This window comes from Littorina saxatilis, linkage group LG2 (genome assembly GCF_037325665.1).
Source record: "Littorina saxatilis isolate snail1 linkage group LG2, US_GU_Lsax_2.0, whole genome shotgun sequence".
Classification (NCBI taxonomy): Eukaryota; Metazoa; Mollusca; class Gastropoda; order Littorinimorpha; family Littorinidae; genus Littorina; species Littorina saxatilis.
In genome coordinates this window covers 28,320,955-28,333,761 of record NC_090246.1, presented here as the reverse complement: position 1 = coordinate 28,333,761, position 12,807 = coordinate 28,320,955, and the positions used below count along the sequence as shown (strand labels likewise).

The 12,807-nt window shown below is 42.4% G+C and overlaps 1 protein-coding gene across 2 annotated transcripts in view; it reads right to left on the bottom strand.

The window, feature by feature from the left end:
* LOC138958663 (trichohyalin-like) overlaps positions 1–12,807 on the bottom strand; it is a 35,614-nt gene that overhangs the window by 7,610 nt on the left and 15,197 nt on the right. For both annotated transcript variants that reach the window (XM_070329889.1, XM_070329890.1), the window contains exons 12-13: positions 11,366–11,521; positions 7,892–8,119 (exon numbers count right to left, since the gene is read on the bottom strand). In XM_070329889.1, the coding sequence (XP_070185990.1) occupies positions 7,892–8,119; positions 11,366–11,521 (384 nt within the window). The remainder of the gene's footprint in view (positions 1–7,891; positions 8,120–11,365; positions 11,522–12,807) is intronic.

The following is a 12,807-nucleotide window of genomic DNA, read 5'->3' as shown; positions in this document are numbered from 1 at the left end:
TTTTGCTTCTGCGTATCTCTCTTTGTGATACGTCAGAGTAGCTAAGTTAGGATTTGCGTTTTGCTTTTTGGACCAGCAGTCCAGCTGTTGCCATTTGGACGATTTTTAAAGAATACCCGGAATAGTGTTTTTGTCGTTCTTTCTTCGTGTATTTCTTTTCTTTTTTCCCTTTCTAAATTATGCATTATTCACTGATTTATAAAATTCTATTTATTTTTCAATTTAAATATAACTTGACTGCATTTATATGCTGTGCAGCAAGATTTCATAACGAATTCCAACAAGTTACCCTTCAAGGATCAATATTTCAAATAGAAATTATCAAAAGGATTTAACTACATTTATGCAGATGACCAAGGTTCGTTTCGAGGTAGTCGATTGATCTGAATACGCTATACATTTTGGTTCATGATTTGTCAAATGCTTTTCCTGAAAGAAAAATACATACAATAAAAGTAGACCTAATCCTTTGTTGCAACCTTGCTTGCAATCGTTTGTTTCTGTCTCGTTTTTAGGTCGCAGTTTTGCTTGTTGTCAGAAAGAATAGTTTGCTTTCCAGTCTTACTGCTGTTGTGATCGTTAAACTGTTACACCGTTTGGAAAGGGTATGATGGGAATTTCTTGCAGAAACAGATCAACAGGATGAATCCCCTGAAAAGAGCAAGCGACAGAAACAATTATTCCTCGAGTTAAACGGCTAATTTTCATAACGAATGCTTTATAAAGAATTCTTGTCCGAAACAACACACCGAAGCATAACATCACGATAACTGCGCGCAGCACGGCCAGGAGCTTCTTCCAGGGCACTAACTTAATCACCCAGACAGAGAAATAAACCACAACCACCACCTGCCCTTAGGTGACAAAATGAAAGACACGACTGGATACCACCTGCGCAAAATCAGCCAGCAATGAAAAGACTGCCTGACTCTAATTTATCTATCATTGGCCATAACAAGACGGCTGATGGACACGCTTTGACAGCAGGTGTCGAACAATCGAGACTAATGAAGTCTTGTCTCCACTCTTTCCACCACACGATTTTACCTCATTGACAAGCGTAATGGGAGTTCTTGGACGGGAGTAGGTGTTTACTGATTGAGTATGATGACGAGTTCTTATCTCTAAACGATCATGTGTCTTCCCAAATTACAGATTTATGCGAAAATGTTGGCAGTTCGTGATTACGAGTGAATTCACTGAACCAGACGAACGTAACGATCGGGCAGTTGATAGTTGATTAGGCAAAAGATTTATGCAAAATAAGTCAATTTCTTATTTCAAATGAGTTCCAAGGACCTGATGAAACTTGACTAACGGCTGATTTGTGCAAGGTAGTCAGTTTCTGGCTTTGAATTTATCCAGACCAGTATCTACAGTGTCCCCTATACCACAAAGATGACAGACATAAACGAGGAAACCGAAACTAATAACCCTTTCTTCCCGCCCTCACCCCTCAACTTCCCCCTCCCTCTCCTCCCAACAACCCCTCCCCATGGGCAGACACGGTGGTCAGTATTATGTCCCCCTGGCAGACAGTTGCGGGCTCTTGCAGACAGCGATTATCTGCCCGTTAGACGTGATTATCTGGATGCTGCTCCGATTACTATGGCGGGAACAAGCCATGTGGCGGGCCATTCTGATTGGCTGATACAAGACAGTATATCAGATGATATCGCCCTGGCGCTGGATCTTGGTGATTTATTGTACGTCACGGAGGGGTTTGATAGGGAAACACAACAACCGTTGGCGGTCTGTGCTAAAAGCGTTTAAACTAAAGTAGCTTCGGACGCCTAGGACCATAAGAATGAATGAATAAATAAATATACAAAAACTTCAGCACGGTACATTTTGTGTTTTGGATAATAGTACAGTTGGCTGCTTGCTTTCTCATGGAATTGTACGCTGCCACGGGTCAGTCAGTCATTTTGGTCTCTGTACAAACATTGTCTTACATAAGACAAAAAACAAAACAAAAACATGAAAAAACATACACAAAAACCCAGAAACAAATGAGAACGAGAAGCCAATCCTTCTGTCGTCTCGACGTGTGTTCTGTTTGCTGTTGTGTTTCAAATCTGTTTGTATCTCATTGTGGTCTGCATCATTGTGTTCTGTATACTTGTGTCCAACATCTCCGTCTGCTGGTTTTTGCCCTGTCCTTTTTTCCAAGTCGGCCCTTTCATACTCCTCCAATCTCTTCACCCCCTACGCCCTCCATTCTCGACCACCTCCCCTCCCCCACACCTCGCCCCTTTCCGTCCATTTCCAAGACTTACACATTCCACATACGTATAGCTTCCACTTCTCAAAGAGAAAACGGTCAGTTAACCACGCTTTTACTTTATTTTGTTTAACTTTTTTCGTTGAGAAATATTTCACTTTTGCCTTCTCACGCGCGCTCGTAAAGCTTCACAGGTCTTCTGTTTTCCTTCAGTCAGGGATTAAAAAACAAAGCGCGCACGCACGCACGCACGCACGTACGCACGCACGCACGCACGCACGCGCGCACGCACGCTCACGCACACGCACACACACACACACACACACACACACAGTCTTGTCATTCGCGAAAAGGCAAGACGTCGGCCGACAACAACAATGATTGGTCAGCAGAAAGTCATTTATTGTCAAGAACAATCACAAACGGCAGGACCCTGGGGCCCGAGAGACGGCGAAAGTGCAATCTGCACTATGTGAGCTTTCAAGGGATTTAGCGGAAGGAACTGTGTGCCCAGCCCCGATAATACACTAATACTAGTCGCTGAGTCTGGATAAGCCCCTCGATATAATGCCAATTAGATTAGACCTTTGCCTTGTTGTGATAGCGTTCACTGCCGGATTAGCCGATTAAACGGGTGGAACTGGGGGCGTTGGTTTTGTTTTCCTACTGCGTAGTAATCTTCAGCTCGTTAAAACGGGATCGTTATAATTATATGCTATGTAACGATTGCATGACTTAGTTTTGTACTGCGACGTTTCTTTTGAAAACCTGCATCGGTCTCTGCTGAGGAGACGACACAAAACAATAACCATCCAATGTTTATTTTGGACTAAAGTCTTACCGATGAAAACTTCCAAGGAATATAATTATGCTCTTACATAGAAACAGACAGAGTTAAATCAAAATTCTAAGAACGTCTTCTCCAGAAAGCTACAAGAGTGGTGTATATTGCTCACAAGACACCTTTTTAAACCAAAGCACACGATCAATCATTCAATCACAAATAGAAACTAGGCCACAGCATACTGTCTCGTTACTCAGAATACGCCAATTGCAATACTTTTCTCATTTCTGTTATAAATACCATATAACTTCATAAAGAAGACCATTTGCACAATCTCATTTCATCTGGCAATTGAGAGAGATCATCAGATATTCCAAAAAACCAATCCTTTCACTTAGAAATGATAATAGTGACACCTTAGGCATGACGAAACACCTTCTCAACGGCGGCAACTCAGAATCGGCCATTCGCAAAATAGAACACTCAGCCAAAAGATACAAAGTTAAATGTTGTGTACCAGGTGTCATAAAATATAATTGGTACCTTGCCTCGTTTATGGCAACACTGATAGTGCCATCTCGGGGCAAACTGTCTGTTTTGCCAATCGTTAAAGAGAAATTATCATGATAAGATGCAGTTCACATCACACAGCGTCAGATAACAAAATATTTTGGACCTGATAAGTGTTGAAGACTGACCACAGGGTCATCATAATTCCGGATGACCAGGGCAAGTTTGGTGCACCACGAGTCACGAATGAGTCTATCTACCTTCCTAGCCCTGGCACCTGCCATATTATTAATTTGCGCTGAATATTAAGAATACTCAAACTACTCTACTCCACAATTCCCACTGCCCTCTCACCCTTCTCTCCCCCCTCCTTCTCTCTCCTTCCACACCCCCCCCCCCCCGCCCCGTCAACTCCAACACACACACCGCGGCCCATTTCTCTCATTTGATATATTTGCATTTTTCACTTGTTTTTTCTTTTAATTTCATGTATTTTTATTCTTCTAAAACAAAGCTCAGTAAGTCAGTAAATCAGCATCCCGCCCCCTTACCGCCCCAACCCACCCCGCTTTTGGACTACAGCGCTCGTGAGTCGAATCAGTGGCAGGAGAGTTGAAAATAGATGTTCTGGTCGCTGCCCTCATTACACGGGGACCATAACGTCAATAACAAATATCATTTCACCCGCGTGTGTGGCCCCTAAAACATGGCTGACGCTTGCCAGTGCGCGCGGCGAAGATAAGAAAGTCAATTTTCAGACCCCATAAAACCAAACAGACGCAATTAATGTGACGCGCCGTAAAACAAAAAAAGAAGACATGCCAGTCCAGAAAAATTCCTGCATGACTCCTGAATCAGACGAGCGGGCATTTGTCTCTGCATCAGTAATGGTATTGTGTGCTCTTCCGAAAGAGATTGTCGTGTTTGGGACAGTGATTTATTAGAAACAACACTGGTTCTGTGAATAGGTTTCTTTGCGATTTGTCTAATGATTTATCTTCACGCTATGGTGCCCGAGCACGTGCTGCTTTGTACCGTTGTCACATAACTCTTGTCACACTTTCTACTTAACGCTAAATATCTGTTATAATGTTCCATTTTTAAGTTGGTCTTTCTTAGTCCTTACAAAACATTGTTTAACTTTGGTTTGAATCCGTGTTTTTATGCCTTGGTCTTATTTTATCACACGTTCTACTGAATTATATTTTGTGAAATCAGTTTGCAATTTGCATTAATTTTCGTTGTTGATGTCGTTGGCCATTCTTCTCTCTTGCCTTCTTTAACTGTGTCTTTTGTTTGGATTTTGCTTGGTTTGGATTTTTCTTTGTTTAGCTTTGATTCGTGTTGTTCACTTTTGATTTGTTCTTTGGATCTCTGAATACACGACAACAGATACACACCATCGGCGAGTGTACGTGGAGGCACACGCTGCCTGCATTTGATTGTGAACAATTCCACTTTTCAGAAGTGCTTGTGAGGGTGTTTTTGTTGGTTTTTTTTTGGTGTGTGGTTGGGACGGGGTGGATTTGTTGATGGTCACACATTGATTTTGTTTGTATATTTGTTTGTTTCTCCGACTGTTTGTTTATTTGTTGTTTATTTGATGAAACATACTGTCAATAAAGCTTTCTGAATATTAATGTTACAAGTATTGTTAATTTGTAGTTGTACTTCTACAATAGCTTTGCTTTGTGTCTATCTGACATTAATGTGTTTCTTCCGTCTCTTTCTTGTGTTTAGTTGATGATGCTGACGTTGTTTGTAATTTATTTACTCTACCTATGTCGTCACTCCGCATGCGGACAGACCGACGGAGTTGTGGACATTAACGACCGATTTTTAATGACTAATTAACGACTGAATAAAGACTGCTTTAAAAATCTAGTTCTTCGGGACACGTTTTTAATCAGCACACACTTATTAACCCGACCGTTGGCAATGGGGGCAAAAAAACAGGCGATCTATTTTCCTGTTTTTATATTTAGTCAAGTTTTGACTAAATATTTTAACATCGAGGGGGAATCGAAACGAGGGTCGTGGTGTATGTGCGTGTGTGTGTGCGTGTGTGCGTGTGTGTGTGTGTGTAGAGCGATTCAGACTAAACTACTGGACCGATCTTTATGAAATTTGACATGAGAGTTCCTGGGTATGAAATCCCCGAACGTGTTTTTCATTTTTTTGATAAATGTCTTTGATGACGTCATATCCGGCTTTTCGTGAAAGTTGAGGCGGCACTGTCACGCCCTCATTTTTCAACCAAATTGGTTCAAATTTTGGTCAAGTAATCTTCGACGAAGCCCGGGGTTCGGTATTGCATTTCAGCTTGGTGGCTTAAAAATTAATTAATGACTTTGGTCATTAAAAATCTGAAAATTGTAAAAAAAAATAAAAATTTATAAAACGATCCAAATTTACGTTTATCTTATTCTCCATCATTTGCTGATTCCAAAAACATATAAATATGTTATATTCGGATTAAAAACAAGCTCTGAAAATTAAATATATAAAAATTATTATCAAAATTAAATTGTCCAAATCAATTTAAAAACACTTTCATCTTATTCCTTGTCGGTTCCTGATTCCAAAAACATATAGATATGATATGTTTGGATTAAAAACACGCTCAGAAAGTTAAAACAAAGAGAGGTACAGAAAAGCGTGCTATCCTTCTTAGCGCAACTACTACCCCGCTCTTCTTGTCAATTTCACTGCCTTTGCCATGAGCGGTGGACTGACGATGCTACGAGTATACGGTCTTGCTGAAAAATGGCAGCTACTTGACTAAATATTGTATTTTCGCCTTACGCGACTTGTTATTCTTATATTTGTGTTTGTTTTGTTCTGTAGCATATTAACACGTCCCTACCACTGCTACCAATGAGGACGTTAATTTTGAACTTCATCATCTTTCTCAGTTGTTTTTTTCCATCCTTGAGTTGTTTTAAACTTAACCTGTAATGGTTCAGACACCTATTCGAACTCACCTCTTTCAAAAGCTCAAAGGAAATCCTAAGCTCAAAGGAAACACTTGTTTACGATGAAAGCCTGGTTTTAAACGAATATCATTTATCCCCCCCTGGACAAATATTTATGCCCCTGTCCCTTTTGGCTTCGAAATATACTTCGTGACACCAGTCTTGCACCTAATCAGTCAAATCTTCTTTTCGCCAAGCTAGAGGCATGTTTTGTATTAACATCGCAAAACACAAAACAAAACAAAAAGTTTCAGTTCACATAATCCCCCTATACATCACAGGTTGATAATTTTTGTTCTCTAAAGCGTTACATCCGTGCGCGCAACACAGACAGATCTGACAAGAAGACCTTTGTACAAATATTGCGGGGGCCGCGATTTTAAACAAGGCGTCGTCGTCGGTCCATCTGCTGGGTTTGTTCGCTGATCCATCTTCTCAGTGCTAAAAGCGCCTTTCGTCACACTGTCACTTCAAAGTTAAGGATCTGATGTAGTGAAGTGCAAGTCTGTGGCACTTTTGTGTTGCAGGCGGTGGAAGGCCACAGGGCAAGGATTTGTGTGAGTGGAGGTGTGTGTGTGTGTGTGTGTGTGTGTGTGTGTGTGTGTGTGTGTGTGTGTGTGTGTGTGTGTGTTCTTAATTTGCATGCGAGGACAATATCGTTTCATAGATGCAATAACACAGGCTCAGCGATTATTTGTAGACACTGCTTGCTTCTTGGGAAAACCGGTTCACTTGGTTGTTAAAATACACTGCCCCATTAACTCTGTGTAAAGTATACAGACAGTTTTATTTATAACAGCGCTGCGCTCAACCCCAAACGTCACGGCTGAGGCCGAAATCAGTCCCTGTGACGGACCCACATTAAAAAAAACACCACTGCAGGGGGTCATCATCATCATTGCAAAACCCAGCAACATCAATACCAACAACAGCTACATTACTACCGCCAAACGATCCCCCCTCCCCATCAACCACCACCACACAACACTTCCGCGTAAACACCCCCGCCCTTCCCAGCTCCCTTCAAAACCCTCCATCCGTAAGCAACAACAACAACAACAACAACAACAAAACAATAACATCACCACTGGACCTAGTGTACGAGAGGGAGGGGGCTTCCACAATAAGGCAAAGTAACAGCCTACAGGGGCTGGCCAGGTGGGGGTTGGGGAACTGCAGTTGAAATTTAGCATTGGAAAGGCGTATTTTTGGTCTTTCCTTCGGTTTAAAGTACAACAGGATTTCCCTCCCCCCTTCGCCCAACCCCCGATCTAGCCATGAACAACAACAACATCGGCAGCAGCAACAACAAGAACAAGAACAACAACAGCAGCAGCAACAACATCAGTAGCAGCCACAACAACAACAACAACAACAACAACAACAGAAAAGCCTCACCTTATCGAGTTCAGCCTTCTCCCTCATCAAGACCTGTTCCAGCTCCGTCTCGCTGTGGTTGACCTTGATCTGCTCCTGCTTGAGCTTCTGCTGGTTGGCGGCCCGCACGTTGAGCAGCTTCTGGTTGATGCGTCTCACCTCCTGATCCTTCTTCTGCCGCGCGTACTCCGCCTCCCTCACAGAGTTGTACAGCGACTGTTCCCTCTCCTCGTCTTTCGTAACCATTTTCTGTGCAATGAGACAAAGAAATCTGAGGTTTGTAACTGTGTTGTACAGCGACTGTTCCCTCTCCTCGTCTTTCGTAACCATTTTCTGTGCAATGAGACAAAGAAATCTGAGGTTTGTAACTGTGTTGTACAGCGACTGTTCCCTCTCCTCGTCTTTCGTCACCATTTTTTGTGCAATGCAAAAACAACCAAAAAGTGAGATTCGTCAGTGTGTTGTATTGTGACTGCTTACTCTCCTCGTCCTTCGTCATCTTTTTCTGTGCAATGCAAAATCAAACAAAAAGTGAAATTCGTCAGTGTGTTGTATAGTGCCTGTTCCCTCTCCTCGTCTTTCGTCACCATTTTCTGTGCAATGCGAAAACAAAACAAAAAGTGGGATTCGTCAGTGTGTTGTACAGCGACTGTTCCCTCGATCTCCTCGTCCTTCGTCACCATTTCATGTACAATGAGACTGAGAAAGATACTAAGAAAACGTGAGTTCTTCAGTGTGTTGTATTATAACCCCTATTCCCTCGCTTCGTCACCATTTTCTGTGCAATGCAATAACCAAACAAAAAGTGGGATTCGTCAGTGTATTGTATAGCGACTGTTTACTCTCTTCGTCTTTCGTCACCATTTAATGTGTAATGAGACAAAGATGCTATGTAAACGTGAGTTCTTCAGTGTGTTATACAACCCCTGGTCCCTCCCTTCGTCCGCCCACATTTTTCTGTTGAGACAAAGATACTGCACTAATGCACATAAAAAGAAGAGGAACTGAACGGGGTGGGGGATAAAGAAATAGCGGGAGGAGACATACAACAACAACAACAACAACAACAACAACAACAACAACAACAACAACAACAACAACAAGCAAACCTTCAAAAGTCCAGAATGTGAGAAGGAAAAGAAGAAGACGAAGAAGGAAGGTCACAGCATTCCTGCCAAATCATGACTTAATAACCGGAGCACACGACATAATCTAGAGATGAGTTTCCCCGATGTTATCTTAGATTTGACGAGAATAAAAAATGGTGATCGGTTCTGACACACGAATCCTCGCCCATAAAGCGTGTTCACTTCACCATAAAACCAAGCCACCGTGAAATTCTTTTGGCGTGGCAGAAATGTACTCCTCTTTCCCTCTGTCCTCATTCACCCTTCCTTCTACCATATGGCCCATTCCATGACTCCCCCTATCAAAAAGCTACTCTCTCGGTTTGTCTCCGTGAACAGCATCGTATAACAAACAAACAAACAAACAAACAAACGGACAAACAATCAAACGCCGGCAATACTGAAAACATCAACGCACACTCTCGCGAACAGTGCATCGTGTGAGTGTGTGAACTGCAGTCTACCTGTTTAAAACGACAAACCAAAGGACCGACCAAAATTCGCCTGGGGCCCTTCGGACTGGTCGTTGTGAGCAGGTGGTCGCTTTTGAGAGTTGGTCGCAAAGGCAGGTTTGATTGAATTATAATAAACCAGCAATATTGTTCTGCTGTGTTACTTATGTTAGCAGATATACTTGTCGTGTGTTGGCACCGCACGCACGCTCTCTCTCTCTCTCTCTCTCTCTCTCTCTCTCTCTCTCTCTCTCTCTCTCTCTTTCTCTCTCTCTCTCTTTCTCTCTCTCTCTCGGATCTCTCTCTCGGATCTCTCTCCTTCTCTCTCTCTCTCGGATCTCTCTCTTTCTCTCTCTCTCTCTCTCTCTCTCTCTCTCTCTCTCTCTCTCTCTCTCTCTCTCTCTCTCTCTCTCTCATTACTTTGGTTTCCTGAGTTATAAGCAAGCCAGTCAAAATAGATGCTTTTTTCTTGATGTGCATAGCGATGATGGCGGTTCTTGTATTTCTCTAGCGAACACAAACCATGTAACGTCAATATTTCTATGACGCTGGACAAGAGCTCTGTCAGGACAAACTTTTTCAAAAACGGCAAAAGCCTAAAAGGCACACTTTTTTCCTGTGTCAACAGATCGACTCACAATCTCTGGCCAAGTTTTTACATGGAATAAAACCATCCCTTTTCTTGGACACAGATAAAAAATAAAATGAACAGCATGTGCATAGTGGGAATTCTTTCATTGACACATTTTGCAACAGACATAAGTGGATTTTAAGAAACAAATTCAGCACACACAAAAATACTAACTTATCACAGGAAGTAGTCCGGGTGTTGATGTTTGGTATGTGTTCAAGTGAAGTGGTGGTTTTGTCCCATAAAATGCCTGGGCAAATCTGATATAGTGTTCTGAGATAGCGTCGAACTGTTTACACGTTAAGTAATACGATCGCCAGTTCACACACTGTTATTATTGAACACAAAAGCTATATGACCCGAAGTAACACGAACCAAATCCTACTTCAAAAAGAGCTCCGACTGTTGGGCACTCTGATATCAGCACCTTTAAAATTCTGGTTTTAATCGGCCCAAAATGGAGGCTCTCTTAAAACAGACTATACACACTGGTAGCAATTATGTTTGGGTGGACCTGGGGTCTCCTGTCTCCGACACTGTGTAGGCTAAGTATCTGGCAGCTCTTTGAAGTTGCTTCAGCCCAAGGTACAAAGACTTTGATCAAAACGTCCTAGATGCCTGATCCCAATCTCTTCTCCAAATTCTCGTCGGCCACTGTAGGACGAAGAAGAAAGAGAAATCGGCCGTGACACTAATTTCTCTTTACTTCCAGATATCGTAAACAAGATCTACAGACAGCACCTCAGCGCAAGCCGGCCAGCTCTATGGGCTTAACCGTAAACACATTTTTGTACACGTTGGAATTATAAAGGCACAAAAGGCTGCCTTGAAAGGTGTCTGAATAAGATGAGCGAAGATAGACTATCATGATCACTGGGCGACAGATAGAACAGGGCGTAGTATATCATCGTTGATCAACACTTTTCTCGTCAGTCAGTTTTCTTTTTTATGTTTGGAAATATGCTTTACGTCTTTATAAACGTTCTATAGAAGAGGTGACTCAGTACAGTATTAGTCTCGCACACACGCACACACACACACACACACACACACACACACACACACACACACACACACACACACACACACACACACACACACACACACACACACACACACACACACCGACACCGACACACACACCGACACACACACACACACACACACACACACATACACACACACCGACACACACACACACACACACACACACACACACACACACACACACACACACACACACGCACACACACACACGCACACACACCACAGATGAACGTCTTACAGAGAAGAACTTGAGAGAGTCTTCGTGCTTCTTGCGGTCAGCCTCCAAGGAGCGCGCCTTGAAGCGTGACTCCCACACCTCCTGCTGGGCATCCTCCTTCTCCTTCTTGGTCTTCATGCTCGTCGCCAGGCGGTTGACACGCTTGGCGTTGTGCGCCTGGTAGAAGAAAGAAAGACTAGTATTGAAGCGAAGAAAAAGAAATAAGAAGAATCAAGTAACTGTTCACTCGAAATGTCCCCAATATAAACCTGGCTTGTATATCAAAATAATATAGAAACTTCTCCTTCAGCGTTCGACGGTTGCGTCCCTCATAATCAAGTATAGAAACAAAACCAAGTATTTTTCAAGCTTGCAACACCAGTCTGTTGATGGTACTCAGTCTTTGCTTGTAAGTTGTTAGTTACTTTGTTTTATAAACTATAAACATATTTTCGAGGATTACAACAGGGAAAGAAAACAAAACAACAACAGTATAACAAATATATAGAAAAAATGAAGTAAGAGAGAGAGGGAATGTGCATGGATCAGGAGCAAATTGGATGGAGGGGAGGGGAGGGGGGGGAGAGAGAAGGGGATGAAAAGGGTAGAAGGATAGCGGTGACTCACCCAACAGGTGAAAAGTCCACAGAGTGGCGGTGTACGCGACCTATAGCAACTTAATTTCCCCCACCAATCTAACACGTACTACGCTGTAGTTCCTGTCAATCACACAGATATTTTTTTTGTCTCCAAAAACGTTTTTCCTTTTCCCAGGAGAGACTGGCCTACCATTGACCCCCTTTCACACGCACCACTGGCAGCCAACACCTTAATAACAGTCGTGTGGCGACGTGTTATGTTCATGTGAAAACCACAAAAAAAGTGCTTGGACAAAGTGGACTAATTTTGGTTGTATTGTTCCCTGGTATTATATCATATTTGTACTCCATCTTTTTCTCCATGAACCCCTCCTTCCAATTTTCTATGCAGAAAAAATACTATTCAAGAACCAAATCCGCATCACCTTTTTTCAAATAAAAGGTCCATCCCATTGCCCATTTTACTAAAAAGGACTAATATGTTATATTTCACTTCTAGGGATTAGCACATGTTGGGCTCTTAAATACTGGTTCAAATGGCACACACCAGTGTGTGACTGTCTTGCCTTTATCCATAAATCTAAGTAATATTATAATAGACCTATTTTCACCGCAGGTTTTCCATTGAAGCACCAACCAGGAATTTCCCAGCAAGAAAAAAGCACTCCCACCCACTCTAACAAAGTGTGCACAAACACAACACTGACTCTCACTTTGGTATTAATGCTTCGTAAAACTGTGATGGCCAGTCAATGCACTGGCACCAGAGGTCAACTTTACGTGCAAAAACACCTCTGCAATGAATTACTCTCCTTAAAAAAACACTCCCCCCACGCATATCCAACTCCCATATCCCCCCGCACC